The 15,172-nt window shown below is 33.3% G+C and overlaps 1 protein-coding gene across 3 annotated transcripts in view; it reads right to left on the bottom strand.

Moving 5' to 3' along the window:
* TJP2 (tight junction protein 2) overlaps positions 1-15,172 on the bottom strand; it is a 143,198-nt gene that overhangs the window by 31,738 nt on the left and 96,288 nt on the right. For all 3 annotated transcript variants that reach the window (XM_074280731.1, XM_074280730.1, XM_074280729.1), the window contains 5 exons: positions 13,831-13,955; positions 8,972-9,074; positions 7,391-7,934; positions 2,463-2,566; positions 1,389-1,542 (listed from right to left, as the gene is read on the bottom strand). In XM_074280731.1, the coding sequence (XP_074136832.1) occupies positions 1,389-1,542; positions 2,463-2,566; positions 7,391-7,934; positions 8,972-9,074; positions 13,831-13,955 (1,030 nt within the window). The remainder of the gene's footprint in view (positions 1-1,388; positions 1,543-2,462; positions 2,567-7,390; positions 7,935-8,971; positions 9,075-13,830; positions 13,956-15,172) is intronic.

Below are 15,172 nucleotides of genomic sequence, written 5' to 3' on the forward strand. Positions count from 1 at the left end.
ACAAAATCTGATCCTCTTCTTCCTCCTCCTGAGTTCACTGTTTTGTGTGTGGTACTCACACTATTCATCCAGGCTCAAAATAGGGAAGCTATCATTTATTCTTAATCTCCTTCTTTCATATTATTAATAATTCCATCTCCATATTATGTTTTTCATCTCTTACCTTTCTAATTCTCTTCTATCATTCTGGTTAAAATCATACTTAAACTAACTTCCTAATTTATTTCCATGCTTATCTTTAGTTTTTTTAATCCACCCCACTCACGTCTTTGGAACATTTAAACTTCCTTAAATATCACTCTGGAAAAGCCACTCTGCTGCTTTCAATATTCAAGAGCTCTCCAGAAGGCACCAAAATAAAAATCCAAATTTCTTATTCTGATATCTTCTATGATCTTAATCTATTCTATATTTCTAGGTTTGTTTCACAAGATTCAATTCATCCACTTTAGATGCCAGGGAATCTGGACTTCTCAATTATTTGTCAAATTTCCCCACTACATTGCCCTACCTATCTACTTTTGATACTGCAGTTACCTAAACCTAGAATGACTTATCTGTATACTTCAACATCCAGTACAAATGCCCCATCTACCAGGAAGTCTTTCCTAATACCCAGGTTCTGATCCACTACCATAGTTTAACAATGAATTGGGGATGACATTTCCTTGCTCTGAAGTAGTACTTTGTTCTCATAGTATAATTTTTTAAAAATTATAACTATTTGTTGGGGCAGCTAGGTGGTATAGTGGATAGAACATTACCCCTTGAGTCAGAATGACCTAAGTTCAAATTCAGCCTTAGATACTTAATAGCTGTGTGATCCTAGGCAAGCCACATAACCCGGAAAACCTCCTTTGTTCCCTTCCCCCATTTCTTAAAGGTAGAAAACTTATATATAAAAAATATACAATTTCCTTGAATTTCAAGGTAGGTGAAAACAAGGACAGAACTTTACTCAAACTTTTATATTATCCCTTTCAGTTTATACTCAATATATTTGCTGAATGCCACAAACTGTTACAAGGAAGAACAATTAGAAAATTCTTAAGTTTTATTGTATATAATTTGAAAGGGATAATTTTTCATGTCAGGAACTAAGTTCTGCCTGATTACTTTAAAATAAGTCCCTTTGGAATTTTACAAATATGTTTGACTTTCCTGGGAAAAAGACCAAATAAAAAAGGATTACTTAAACTAATCTTTACTAACCTTCTGAAATTAAAATATAAACGTTTAAATATGAAATTGAATTTTTAAATTATTCCTTGAAATCATATATGTCTATATCCTTCCTTTTCTAGATGGTTTTATGAATGTGGACAAAGAAAACAGAATTAATTCTTTAAACTAAACTCACCTTTATGCCAGCCCAGATGCTATCTTACCTTCAATTTCTGAGTCACTGTCATGTAATGAAGGTATATTGATTAGAGTCTGCTTGCTGTCTCTCAAGACTACTAACTGAAGTTTCCCTCTTGATTTCTCTATCAGTTTTCGGGCATCAGCTAAAGACATATTTTCTGTTACAGTGCCATTGATCTGTGGACATCATGGTGAACATCATGGACAATGTAAATATTCATCAAAAAAAAAAAAAAAAAAAAAAGGCAAATTATTTTGTTTTCCAGAAAATGTAGTACATTTGTCAAACATTTAAACAAAAGTGTAAGATTCAACTAGACTTAGGCTTAACTTTAAAGTTAGTTCTCCTTCTCAAACAGCACTATAAAAACATTTATATATGCAATTTAAACTGTATTCTGCTTGTTCATAAAATGTGGCTTATCTGAATCTGTGGGATAACTTAAGTAGCTCATTCAAAAGCAAAATGATTTTAAAGAATCAATCAAATGTTTGAATTTATTTTCTTAATTTTTCTCTCTCTCCTTCTAGGCAATACAAGCTTTCACAATATCAAAGGGAAAAAAGAAAGTACTTAAACATTGTGGAGGAAAATGACACAACCCACTGCAACACTTTTTAGGTATCCCTACTATCTTTTTCAGAGAAAACATTCTTTTTCTCCTACTTCTGTTTACCTCCAAAATTTTATCTATTTTTTAAAATAATTTTAAATATTTATAAATATTTTGTATCTTCATTATATTTATAAATTGCTCCCATTTCATAAAAGGTCGCTTGTAGTAAAGTAAAAACATTTAAGACTAATAATATATGTGAAATAATACATCTGAAAGAGCATGCAGTATTTTACATCTATAACTCCCCATATTTCTCTATTACATGTTCTCCTCCTAACTTCCCAACCCGCAGAAAAAAAGAAAAACAAATTTCTTAAAACAAATATTCACAGACACACATAGACACATAGATAAGAAGAGTTCTCATCAAAATTCTTATCAAAAAAACTGTTTTCTAATACAGCAAAGACACATAAATATAAAATGTAGGGGTTCCAATAGCGTATGCTTATTTCACAATCTTTTACCTATACCTACTTTAAGAATTATGTCTCCTTCATGAAGATTGCCATCCTTAGTTGCGAGACCAGTTCTAGTCATTTCTTTTATGAAAATCTGACTCCCAAGTCTGAGTCCATATTCTAGAAATCAAAAACATATTACATCATTATGTTTTATAGAAAGTCTGTGTTACTTTAGTTAATTGGGTAAAAAAAAAATTTTTTTAAGTCATTATTCACTACTCTAGACTACCTGATATATAAATCATTCTCTTAAAACTAAAGATCAAAGTGGCTCTCGGAGGCATACTAACATATCATGTAATCAATTCACATGGTACACAATATAATTTATGTATTTGAAATCTGTTAGGTTGATCACAGTGTGATTTGAAAAGCCAAACTGTAAAGCCGAATTTCAGTAGAAGCAAAGAAAAGAAGAAAAGTTAAGCTATATTATAAGAGTTTAACTTTTTGTCCCTTAAATGAATTCTTCAAATCCCTCATTTCCTATACAATTAAAGAAGCATCACTTCTGCAAAGTCCTTTTCCTGGTCTCTCCAGCTGTATTGCAAACCTCTCCCCATTTCCCCCACACGCAACTCAGCCTTGTCATCTTCTACAGTTGCCTTAATAAATTGGCGTGGTTAAGGAAATGCCCCATAAAACTAATTTTTTAGTGGGTTTGAACTGAGACGGAAAGAACTGTCAAATTATGATTAATGTGTTACTCACACAATTAAGTAATGCTAAAAATTTTTGTTTTAAAATATTGTCTTCCATTTTGCATTTAAAGCTCTACACACTCAACTTTCAAAATATATATAATTTTAATGTTTAAAAATAATATTACTTCAAATTTGCATTCCAAATAAAATATTACACTTACATCTGATTTTTGTTCCATAATTGAAAATTTTTCAGTTACTGAAAAATGTTAAACTTTCTGAAATTTAAAGTAAAAAAGTGGGGAAGGATCATAAGAGAAGCTTGTGATACTTTGTATATCTTATAATGCTACAGGTTTTAAATTCCTACGAATTTAACAACCCACTCCTTTTACTATTATTATTATTGTTAAAAATACATCTGGGAAGGGATTGTGTGCAAAAGGATTGAGAATAAGAAATTACTACTTCTATCTCATCCCCCTCACATCCCCATTTTATTTTTTAAAAATAATTTATTTTTTAAAAATTATAGCTTTTTATATACAAAACATATGCATGGGTAATTTTTCAACATTGACCTTTGCAAAAATTGTTTCAACTTTTCCCCTCCTTCCCTCCATCCCTTCCCCTAGATGGCAGGTAGTCCCATACATGTTACATGTTAAAATATATGTTAAATATAATATATGTAGACATATTTATATAGTTATCTTGATGCACAAGAAAGATTGTATTTAGAAAGGAGGTAAAAATAACTTGAGAAGAAAAAACAAAAATGCAAGCAAAAGAAAGAGTGGAAATGCTATGTTGTGGTCCATACTCATTGCCCAGTGTTCTTTCTCTGAGCTCACACCCTCACTTTAAACAGCAGTGTATCATGTCAGTAAAATCATCAGATTTTATAAGAGAAAGCTTTTTAGGGCCATTACTCTTTTTTCAGATAATCTGACATAAACCATTCTCTTAAAACTGTAAGATTAAAATGATTCTTACGAGGCACACTTATACATCATGTACTACTTTTAGACATTCAATTCACATGCCACACAATTTAATTTTTAACTTTTGAGTCAAGAGATCCAGATTTAAAATCCCAGATGTGATTTGTCTTCAGTTTTTCAACTGCAAAATGAAAGAACTAGACTAGACAAATTTAAGGTCCCTTAAAGGTCGTTCTCTGTCTCCTTTTGAGGTTCAGGTGAAGCACATCTTCTTTTGTTTAGTTGTTTCAATTTTGTTCAACTCTTTGTAACCCCTTTTTGGTGGATTTCTTGACAAAGATACTAGAGATTTCTACTAACGATATTTTTCTAGTCCATTTTACAGGTAAGGAAACTAAGGCAAACATACTTAAGTACTTGCCCAGGGTCAGACAGCTAATAACTGTCCAAAGATAGATTTGAACTCAAGAAAGATGAGTCTTCCTGATTTCAGGGCCAACACTATCCACTGCACCACTTTGCTCCCCTTGCATGTGACCTTTCCTGATCACCTAATTATAAGTTCTCTACTGAACTAAAAAATAAAACAACAATAAACCTCCTATATATTTATGTAATGACAGTTTGTATTTACATAGTTGTTTTAAGTTTTGCAAAATGCTTTCTATGTATCATTTCTTTTAATTTTCTTAATCCTTTGAAGTAAATCCATTTTTATTCTCACTTTACACAACTGACAGAGACTGATTTACTCAGGGTTACTTAATTAGTAAGCCTGAAGAGGATTTGAATTCATGTCTTCTTCACTCCAAGAAAAGCACTCTATCCCCTTTGCTATTGGTATTAAACTCAAATAGAAATTGGGTCCCTAAATCTATATTATACATCCTAAGTCCTCTGTGGAGCACATATTGGCTTAAGAAAATCACATGTTAACATCATCTAAGTTTTATTGTTCTTAAATTTTATTTTGTTAGATATTTCCCAATTTGGTCCAGCCTTCATTCAGAAGTGTTTGTGATCTGTGGGCCATGCATATGTTTTGAAAAATAAAAAGTTTTAATTAAAAAAAAATAAAGTAGTGGGGTGTGGAATGCTTAGAAATGACAAAAAAGTTAATATATTTGAAGAAAGAAAAATTTCTAAGTGCAAAAGTTACCCCAAAGTAGAATAGATTGCCTCAGGAAGTAATGGATACCCTTTTACTAGAAATACTTTAAATGGAAGCTATATGACCACTTGCTTGTGATACTATAGAGACAGTTGTTCAAATACGGTGAGAAGTGGATGACCTTTGAGGTCTTTCATCATTTTGATTCTTTTCCAATTTTGATCCTGTGGCATGGAAATAACTTTTAGGAGAAAGTTAGATAGATTTTTGTAGTTATTAGTTTAGTATCGAGGTAACCTGAAGTTTAGAGTAACATGCTTTCTTATATTAAAATGCAGACTCTAGCCTTTTGTAGAGATCGATTCTTTTGGGGCTTAGTTGAATATTTTTCAGAAAATAAACCTAACCATAGCTAAGTATTATTTCTCTTATTCTGAAGGTAGAGAAAATGATACTTAAATCACAAATGTTTGAGGCTGAAATATGGGAAATAACACAAGAATAGACAAGGAGAAACAAATGAGTATCCTACAGCAATGATGCTGAATAAAAGCATCATAGGTTCACTGGGGTAGGGAATAAATCAGAAATTCTGTAAGGTGAAATTCAAGCTGCTGGCATAACTCACTGGAAAAACATTCAACACCGAACAATGTGGCCTTATAATAAGTTCACTTATTTCTGTTCTCACACCTTTTCTAAGTCCTTCATTCATCATGATAAGGAAGGCTGCTTGCTTTGTATCCTGCCATGGTGAATAGTTAAGGGCTTCATAGAATCTTTCTCCATTCTCCTACACTGAACTTTCCAAGTAACAGTGTTAACAAAAGAGCCTGCTGAAAGGAGAGTTCTTAGCTTTCACTCTTAGTAATGTGAAACACTAAATTCAGTCCCAGAAAATACCATTCCTGCATTATCCCTCAACCATTTCTATCCAGTTATATAACTAGACCCTTTAAACTCTTTCATTTAGAACAAAATAACACTCCTCTCCCCTCAAAAAATATCTCAGAACTAATTGACAAGTGACCTTTAAATACCAATTAGAAATAAAACTACATTTTTCTTGGGGTTATAAAGATGCAAAAATTTTACAAAACCAAAATGAGCCCTGATAAAACAGGGCACAGATAGAGACAAACAAGACATCCTTATAAGCTATGTTGCAGAGAATACCAGAAGCCAGGGAGAAGCTAAACTAGAGTTATATCAATCTAATTCTAGGCAGCTTAGTACCAATCAAGAAGATGGCAGGATAAGTAGATGACTATTTTGGCTCATGTTGAATAGTCTTTGTGTCATATTTCACTTCTAAAAATACCCCCACCCAAACAAAAACCAAACAAATAAACCTCAGTGGCTCTTATAGCAGATATGCCTAACTTTATGAATTAGATATGCATTTGGTATATAAAGAGAATCTCTGTGTTGAATACTATTTTTCTTTTACTTATGTCTAGACAAGAGTTTCTTTGGGGAAATAATCACTACTAGAAAGAAGCAATGAGGAGGAGGGCATCAAAATTTTCCCTCTGTAAGCAGTCAAAGAGATTTCTTTCAAAAAGAACATTAGAATGTGAATGTTAAAATTTTGGTCTTTAAAAAAAAATTCTGTGTAAAGGGTAAAATTGGTCTTTAAAAAAATATATTTTTTTTCCTCAAGGAGGATAAAACCAGCCACTTAAAGATTGGTATCTTTTATAGCAGCTTCTAAATCAAAACAATTTACTCTGGGGTAAATAATATCGATCTTTCCCCCCACAAATCACTTATTTCTTTCTTAATTTGGGTAGAGACATAGAATAGAAATAGAAGAATGAAAGAAAGCAAGTGATTATAAAGACAGACCTGGGCTAGCATGATTTTTTTGGTTGCTAAATCAGAAAGGTACTCACTGCAGTTGGAGTCAGAAAAGCTGTTCAAATCCTAGTTCCCCTACTTACTGCCTGTGTCACTTTGGACAACCTGCCTCACATTTGTGGGATGTAATGTCCTCACCTATTAAATAAAAAGCTTAGACTAGATAAGTCTTTTTCAATTTTAAACCCTATCAATCTACAATCTATGCCCAAACTACTGATGCTATTATTTCTTTTTAATGCTTTATCCTCTGATCTCTTTGTAGAGTTATCTCACTTCAAAAGGAATGTGCCTTTGGATTTTTGCCTTTTAAAAAAAAGATATCATTTTAATATTATAATCTTATTTCAGAAGAAATTTACATGTAATAAATCACCATTACCTTCACTGGATTTACTTTTTGTCAAAAGGACATCAATGGGTCTTTCTATGTCATGCTGCTCCATGTGATGTCGCATCTCAGGAGTGGGACTTCGGGAATGTAGTTGATCTCGACTGTGGCTCTTCTTCACCTCATATCTAACATTAGCTGGATGTCTCTGGCTGTACTCTACAGATGGGCTGTAATTCCTTCGATAACCATGGTCATAACTATCATCTCGATTAATGGTTCGGCCTCGGCTTTGGTCTCTTCTATAGTCTTGATCTAAACCCCTCTCTAGACTCCGGCCCCGACTCCGTTCACGGCTGTAGCTCCTTTCTCGGCCACCACGTTGGTCATGGGGAAATCTTTCAGGACTATTTTCCCAACTGCGGCTACGTTCTCCATTGTCACTGTGCCAGCTTCTCTCACTGTATCCACTGCGGGCACTTCTGCCATCGAACTCTACCTGATCATCCATTACATGGAAAGCCCGTTCATCTGGATCCATAGAAGGGCTGCCCCTTAGAGGAGCAAGCTGTATTTTTCGGGGTCTTTTGACAACCTATTGAAACAAGTACTTGTAATGAAAATGTATAATAGTCATAAAAATACCAAGCCTATTAGTAAAAATAAAATATATAATTTGATATTTATATCTATATTCATTTAATTATTCAAGTATTTTCTCTCATTGATATTTCATGTTAACTTTAATGCATTTCTTTAGAACCAAAGAGATTGATTGGTAATATTTATATTTGTTTCTTTTCATATCTCAATTTGCTTATCATAAGAAAGCTTTCTCATGTACCCATCCAGATAGCTGGGTACTTAATAACAACCAAAAAACCACATGCAGCAAAAAAAATTAAATATAAACTTTGTCTTTGTCAGGGGTGATGGACTATATATACAAAATGAAGACTTGTATTGTCAGATATGATCAACATGCTCATTTGTTTTATTTATAGTCTTTAGATATAAGGTTTCCATTGGAATATGGAGTAAGAACATTTTTAAAAAGTTAGTCCTGCTTAGATGTAAAGAAAAAAAATTAATTTATATACAACTTTAGAGAAATAAAATAAAACCTGTCCCTTTGATTATTAACACACATATAAAGTTTTGACTGGTAGAGAAGGATTTGTATCATCATGCTGTTGTTAAACAAAATTTATTGTTATAATAAACAACTTAAATATGTAGAGCCCTTATAAAATGTCTAAAAAATTCTCTATTGTATTTTATTTTTACTCTTGCAGTATACTCTAACCTTTTCACGAAATATTTCATTTTTAAAAACAGGTTGTTATTTAGCCTACAATGACGTACTTTGGCAAATTAGAAGCTTATGGGAGATGGGGAGGGGAGAAGGGGGAGTTTCTCCATCTTCTCCTTTAATTAAAACCCATGGACATTCAAAGCACACACAAACACACACACATATAAATACTACAAATAAAAACATTAAAAACAAAAAAGCAATTGAATTCTAGATTATGTAATTCCTTCAAACAGTTAAAAGTTACCACTTTTTTTCTTTTGGGCAGAAGAACAAAAAGCTATTGAAACAAAACCAAATATAAATCCATGGCTTACAATAGCAGCTATCTTCCCACTTTTTCTCAACTGCTGAACAGCAAATGAATGGGGTACATCCTCCATGGGGGTGCCATTAACCATAACCACTCTGTCATTTTCTCTATAAACAAAAATATAAAATGAATTGTGATAAGCCACATCAATCCCAAGCATAAAACAATTTTAAAATCTTCAGTAACTCATACTCATCAATGTCATTTGTTACAAGTAAATAAATTATAACTCCACAAAATTAAAGATCATATCCATTTGAAATAATTTAGAAAACCTATTACGGATGATCAAATTATGGTGATTTTTTTTTTTTAAATGTCAATGTAGTTTTCATTTGCATTCAGTAAAAAAGCAGTCTTTAGGAGTCATGGGGGAAGGAGGGGAAAACCTAGTGATTCTTCCCTTTAAAATAGTGAAAGTGGTTAGATAACCTAGATGAAAATAAGAAACGGTTCTTAATATTTAGCTCCAGGATATGTATCAATTCAGTCACTGAGTAGAAGACTAGGGAGAGATCATAAAGGCTAAAATACAGAATTTGGGATAGGAATTCATGCCACAGAGGCAGTGGTCTGCATGGGCCATAAAATTAAGGCTTCTAAATTGAGGTAGAATATAGGCAGCAGTAATTTGACCATCTAGAACCAGACTCACCTAAAAGGTCTAATTAGTGGAATACTTTTCAGGCAGACCCATTAGAATACAGATGGAAGGTGAAAATTATCTTTGCATGTATTTGGAAAAATATAATACTATTTAAAAAAAAAGATACATTAGATTTCAAAAATCAAAGCACAGAGAGCCTTAGAATTGGGGTGTATCACTCTGAGATACCACTACACACCTGTCAGATTGGCTAAGATGACAGGAAAAGATAATGATAAATGTTGGAGGGGATGTGGGAAAACTGGGACACTGATATATTGTTGATGGAACTAAGAAAAGATCCAACCATTCTGGAGAGCAATTTGGACCTACGCTCAAAAAAGTTATCAAACTGGGCATACCCTTTGATCCAGCAGTGTTTCTACTGGGATTATATCCCTAAGAGATCTTAAAGGAGGGAAAGGGACCCACATGTGGAAAAATATTTGTGGCAGCCCTCTTTGTAGTGGCAAGAAACTGGAAACTGAGTGGATGTCCATCAATTGGAAAATGGCTAAATAAATTATGGTATATGAATGCTATGGAATACTACTGTTCTGTAAGAAACAGCGAGCAGGATGTGATTTCAGAGAGGCCTGGAGAGGCCTACATGAACTGATGCTAAATGAAATGAGCAGAACCAGAAGAGCATTATACAAGGCAACGAGACTATATGAGGATCAATTCTGATGGACGTGGTTTTCTTTAACATTGAGATGATTTAAACAACTTCCACTTGTTCAGTGACAAAGAGAGTCATCTATACCCAGAGAGAGAACCATGGGAACAGAGGGTGGAACACAACATAGCATTCTCACTCTCTCTGTTGTTATATACTTGCATTTTGTTTTCTTTCTCAGTTTTTCTTTTTCTTCCTTCTTGATCTGATTTTTCTTGTGCAACAAGGAAACTAACTATATAAATATGTGTATGTGTGATCTAACATGTATTTCAACATATTTAACATGAATTGGATTACCTGCCAGCTAGGGGAGGGGATGAGGGGAAGGAGGGGAAAAGTTGGAACAGAAGATTTTCTAAGGATCAATGTTGGAAAAATTACCCATGCATATGCTTTGTAAATAAAAAAGCTTTAATTAAAAAAAAAAGAATCGGGATGTATCACAAGACAGTCAATAGAATATCTTTAGAAAGAATCTCTACTTAAAGGGAAGAGAATAGGTCTAAGAACTTTCACAAGCTATGAGAAATGTAAGGCCTTCTAAGAATGAATGAATAAACTGGAGCAGTATTATAGGAAAATGAAATATACCTTTTTCACAGTACCTGTATAATCCATCTTCAAAAGGATCCAGCACACTAAGACATAGCAGTCTAGTCAGCCAAAGTTACAACAAAGACATTGGAACTGATCCAATGACCAACTGACTAAGAAGGGGAAAAAAATCCTAAGAAACACACTTTAAAATACTTAGGTCTGGGATAATTTTATAAGAATATCTACAATTTCCAAAACAAACTTTTTACTCCTTGTCTTTAGAAGAATATTTTTCTTGTACTACTTTGTAATTAATTCTTTTTTATAATACAAAACTTTATACTAGGATCGGGTGCACTAGAAAAGGAAGAGGGTTAAATTACAGGTCTCCTGCTACTGTTTGGGTGGGATAGTACAAGAAAACCAGAAGACGACTAAGAAGACTGGTTGCCAAAAACACCCAAGAGATGGAACTAATGACCCAGGTTTTAGGCTGAAGGTCAGAAAATGAAATAGTCACAAGGTAGAGAGCAAGGATTCTGATCATCCTTCTCCCTCCAGGTCTAAACTAGGTAGCATTAAACTGACACCCTAAAAAGGATTGGTTGTTAAGAAAAGCTTTGCCATTATATATCTATTTCCTGGAAAACAAAACAAAAAGCCTAACTCCTGTAATATATTAGCTTAAAAAAAAAAAATATATATATATATATATATATATATATATATATATATATATGTGTGTGTGGGTGGGTGTGTGTGTGGGTGTGTGTGGGTGTGGGTGTGTATATATAAATAATGTATATTTTCCTAACAGAATTCTACTACAATATTTCCTTTGTAATTCTATTATTTTACTTTATGAACTTTTAAAATATTATACAGAGAAAGGAACGATACCTTTCAGCAAACAGGCAAAGATATCCATGGCAACAAAAAAGGTTAAGGACCTTTGCCCTAGATTATCCCAACAGTCAAATTTGAGAACCTTACTTTATTAAATATGCAAGACTGCTGAAATGACATCTCACAGGCTCTTGGCTCTTAGTAGAACCCATGTGTCATGGAATCCTTCATTCAAATGACTTACTTTCTTAATCATTCCCTTCCCCCCTAAAAAAAAACCCATAAATTATCTAAAAACCACTGCAAAATTAGGATTAAGAAAAAACTATACAACTAAATTTTCTAAAGGCAGAATCTAAAAGTAGAAAAAACATTATGAACCATTTAACATTGCAATGTATTTTTTCAATAAGGATAGCAGCATTTACTAAACTAATGTTTCAGAACAATCAGAGTAAATAATTCTTAGTGCTAATTCTCAAGAGGAAATTTAGCTTACTCACTTCAATAAAGGTTCTCTATGTGAAATTTATATATATTTTAAAAGAGAGAAAAAATAAGTTTGAGAGAGTGGTATTGAGGAGAAAATAGGGAGAAAATAAAAATAAAAGGGAGATTTTGTTTCTTTCTCTCCATCATATCTCATAAAACCAAAGACTTCTCTTTGCTTTTTATTTCCCACCTAAATATTATTCTATGATGACATGGTCTTTTGATTTAAGATGTATCTAAATTGGGAATGAGAGTTCAGAGAACAATGTTTTGGAATCTATATTCTGAATTCTCTTCTATAAACACAAAAGAAAATAGAGCGATTGGACCTATGATTTCACAGGTTCAGCCATGAATCATAAGTGAGGAAACTCACCCTGCCTTCTTTGCAACTAACTGTGTTGAATACTAAAAAGTCTTTGAGTACCAAGAAATTCAGTGACTGGCCAAAGATGAAAGGTTAAGAGTTGAAGTCCTCGTCTTTTTGACTCTGAGACTAGCTCTCTATCCATAATGCCAGGTTACTTTATATATAGAACTTTCAGCCAAGGTTCCTTAATCTTGGGTCCATGAGCAAGCAATGTGTTATTGAGAGAGAAACTGAGACAGAGAAAGACACAGAAAGAAAATGAATTTTATTTCAATGTAAAGATTTCCTTCATAATACTAGGTATTTAATTTTATTCACTTAAATTTCTAAGAAGGCATCACACACAAAAAATTTATAAACCTTTGCTCTAAGCTTTCTATTAGTCCAAATTATCTTTGGATCCATTTTACATAGTTGTAATAATTGCATACATATTATATACTTGCCTGAAATTTCAAATATTTATTTTCATGGTACATACACATTTGATTTTTAATATTTACATGGCATTGCATCTGATCAATATAACGTAGTTGCTTATTTACTCCCTAATTGTCAGATCTTTATGTTGTTTTCTTTCCACCTACCCTCAATTATATAGGTACTAAGATCTTTTACACAAATTACTCTACCCTTCTCTGAAAATGTAATTTCTGGAGGGATAAATACAAAGTAAAGCCAATGGATTAAAGAGTACATTAATGGGAGGAGCTAGGTGGCGCAATGGATAGAGTACCAGCCCTGAAGTCAGGAGGACCTGAGTTCAAATTTGACCTCAGATTGCATACTTCTTTAACCTTAATTACTTAACACGTCCTACCTATGTGACCTTGGGCAAGTCACTTAACCCCAACTGCCTCAGCTAAAAAAAAAAATCAAAAAATCAAAAAATCAAGCATTCAATAGCAATCCATTTATACAAAAGGGTACATGAATGGTTTTGTGGTTCTAGTTACATTTTCATAGGACACAAGATGATAGGAAAGAATCTTAGAGGTACTTGAATACTACGCCATCATTTACACTCCAAAGTGTGATACAAAAAAGATTTACAATACTAAGAGCAATGTTTCTGATTGAACTTTTTACATTTATCTTTTCTCATTTAAAAGATATTGAAAACTTAAGAGTTATTTTCATTTACCATTTATTGTTAGTAAGGCTTGTGCACTAACTTTCCTATGTCCTGGGCACATTATAAACTCTAAAAAGAGTTCTAATTTAAAATAATTATATTCTTCAAATAAGAACCTTTTTATCTGTAGAAGAAGAAGAAATAAATACACTTACTGAAGTAGTCCATCTGCAGGCCCACCTGGAAGTACATCTGAGATAACAATTGATGTTTCACCATTTTCAAAGTGAGGGTTGTCCCTTCCTCCAGATACAGCGATACCAAATCCCCTTTTGGAATCCTTTTATGATGAAGAAAAATTGGATGAGAAAAATTAGCAGAAATTCATTCCATGTAGATTATTCATATTTCAATATAAGGACTCATAGGAATAGGGGTAAAAGCAGTTGCCAGAATTAGTAAGTCAAAAAGTATGCCATAGTTTGTAGGCAGAATAAGAATTTCAAAATCCTCATTTAAATGATCCTATCTTCTAAAATCTAAGATGGAAAAATGGTAATATCGACCAGGACATCAGTCCAAGCTAGCAGAAGATATAAGTGTTATTTAGTATTAATATCATTATTTTGGTAAGCCTAGAAAAGGCAACTGTTTGAGTCATATTGGCCTGAAAGAGAAAGATTTTCATCTGAGCTTATTTATATGAGTAAATAGATCTCAAAGTGTGGTCCATGAAATCCTGAGTTTTACTGAGACTTTTGTTGGATATCCAAGGTGAAAACAATTTTCATAATAGTACCAAGATATTATTTGCTTAATATTTTAACAAAAATATTGCTCCCTTTTCCATCTAGCATCTTTGAGTCTAGAGCTTCGTTATATCAAAACAAGGCATTACAATAGAATTAATGCTAAAGTAGATATGTTGTCTTCTATTAAATCAGACCTTACAAAAATTATGTAAAACAGTGTCATCCTTGATGAGGTCCTGAATGGTGTTTTGGACCAAGAGAAACTAAAGAACTGATCCCTGAGGTAAGTAAGTAGAAGGCACTGATGGATCAGAGAACAGTTTAGCTCCATGACTCTTCTGGGGAGGTCATTCAGTCTGAAATCCAAGTTATGTCAAATTCCTGATACCCATCCTATGTAGAGGTCTCCAGCAGTCTCACCTTGCCTGTGAGACTTTGCCTCACTTCTGCCCTGTCAGAAATCCCAGTCATGTCAACTAAGATTAAATAAAACCTTTTGTGAATCATCCCATGGGCTGCTATCCTTCTTTAGGTCACTCTATCATGGCAATCTGCCTCATGGTATCTTTTGCCTTACTCTCCTCCTCCTAGCCACATAGTATCTCCCTGAACTCCACTATGCTTCCCAACCTCACTTCTCCTCCTTACAAGTAACTCTTTTAGTGTGCTAAAGTCCCTTTCAGGATTTAGCCTGTCAGCTAAGGGGATGCCCCAATCTCATGGATGCTCTCTTTCTACTGGGGTAATTGTGAGTTCCACTGAGGAACTTGTCTTTCATATATGCTCTCCTACTAAATTTCATATT

This window comes from Sminthopsis crassicaudata, chromosome 1 (assembly GCF_048593235.1).
Source record: "Sminthopsis crassicaudata isolate SCR6 chromosome 1, ASM4859323v1, whole genome shotgun sequence".
In the NCBI taxonomy this organism is placed as follows: Eukaryota; Metazoa; Chordata; class Mammalia; order Dasyuromorphia; family Dasyuridae; genus Sminthopsis; species Sminthopsis crassicaudata.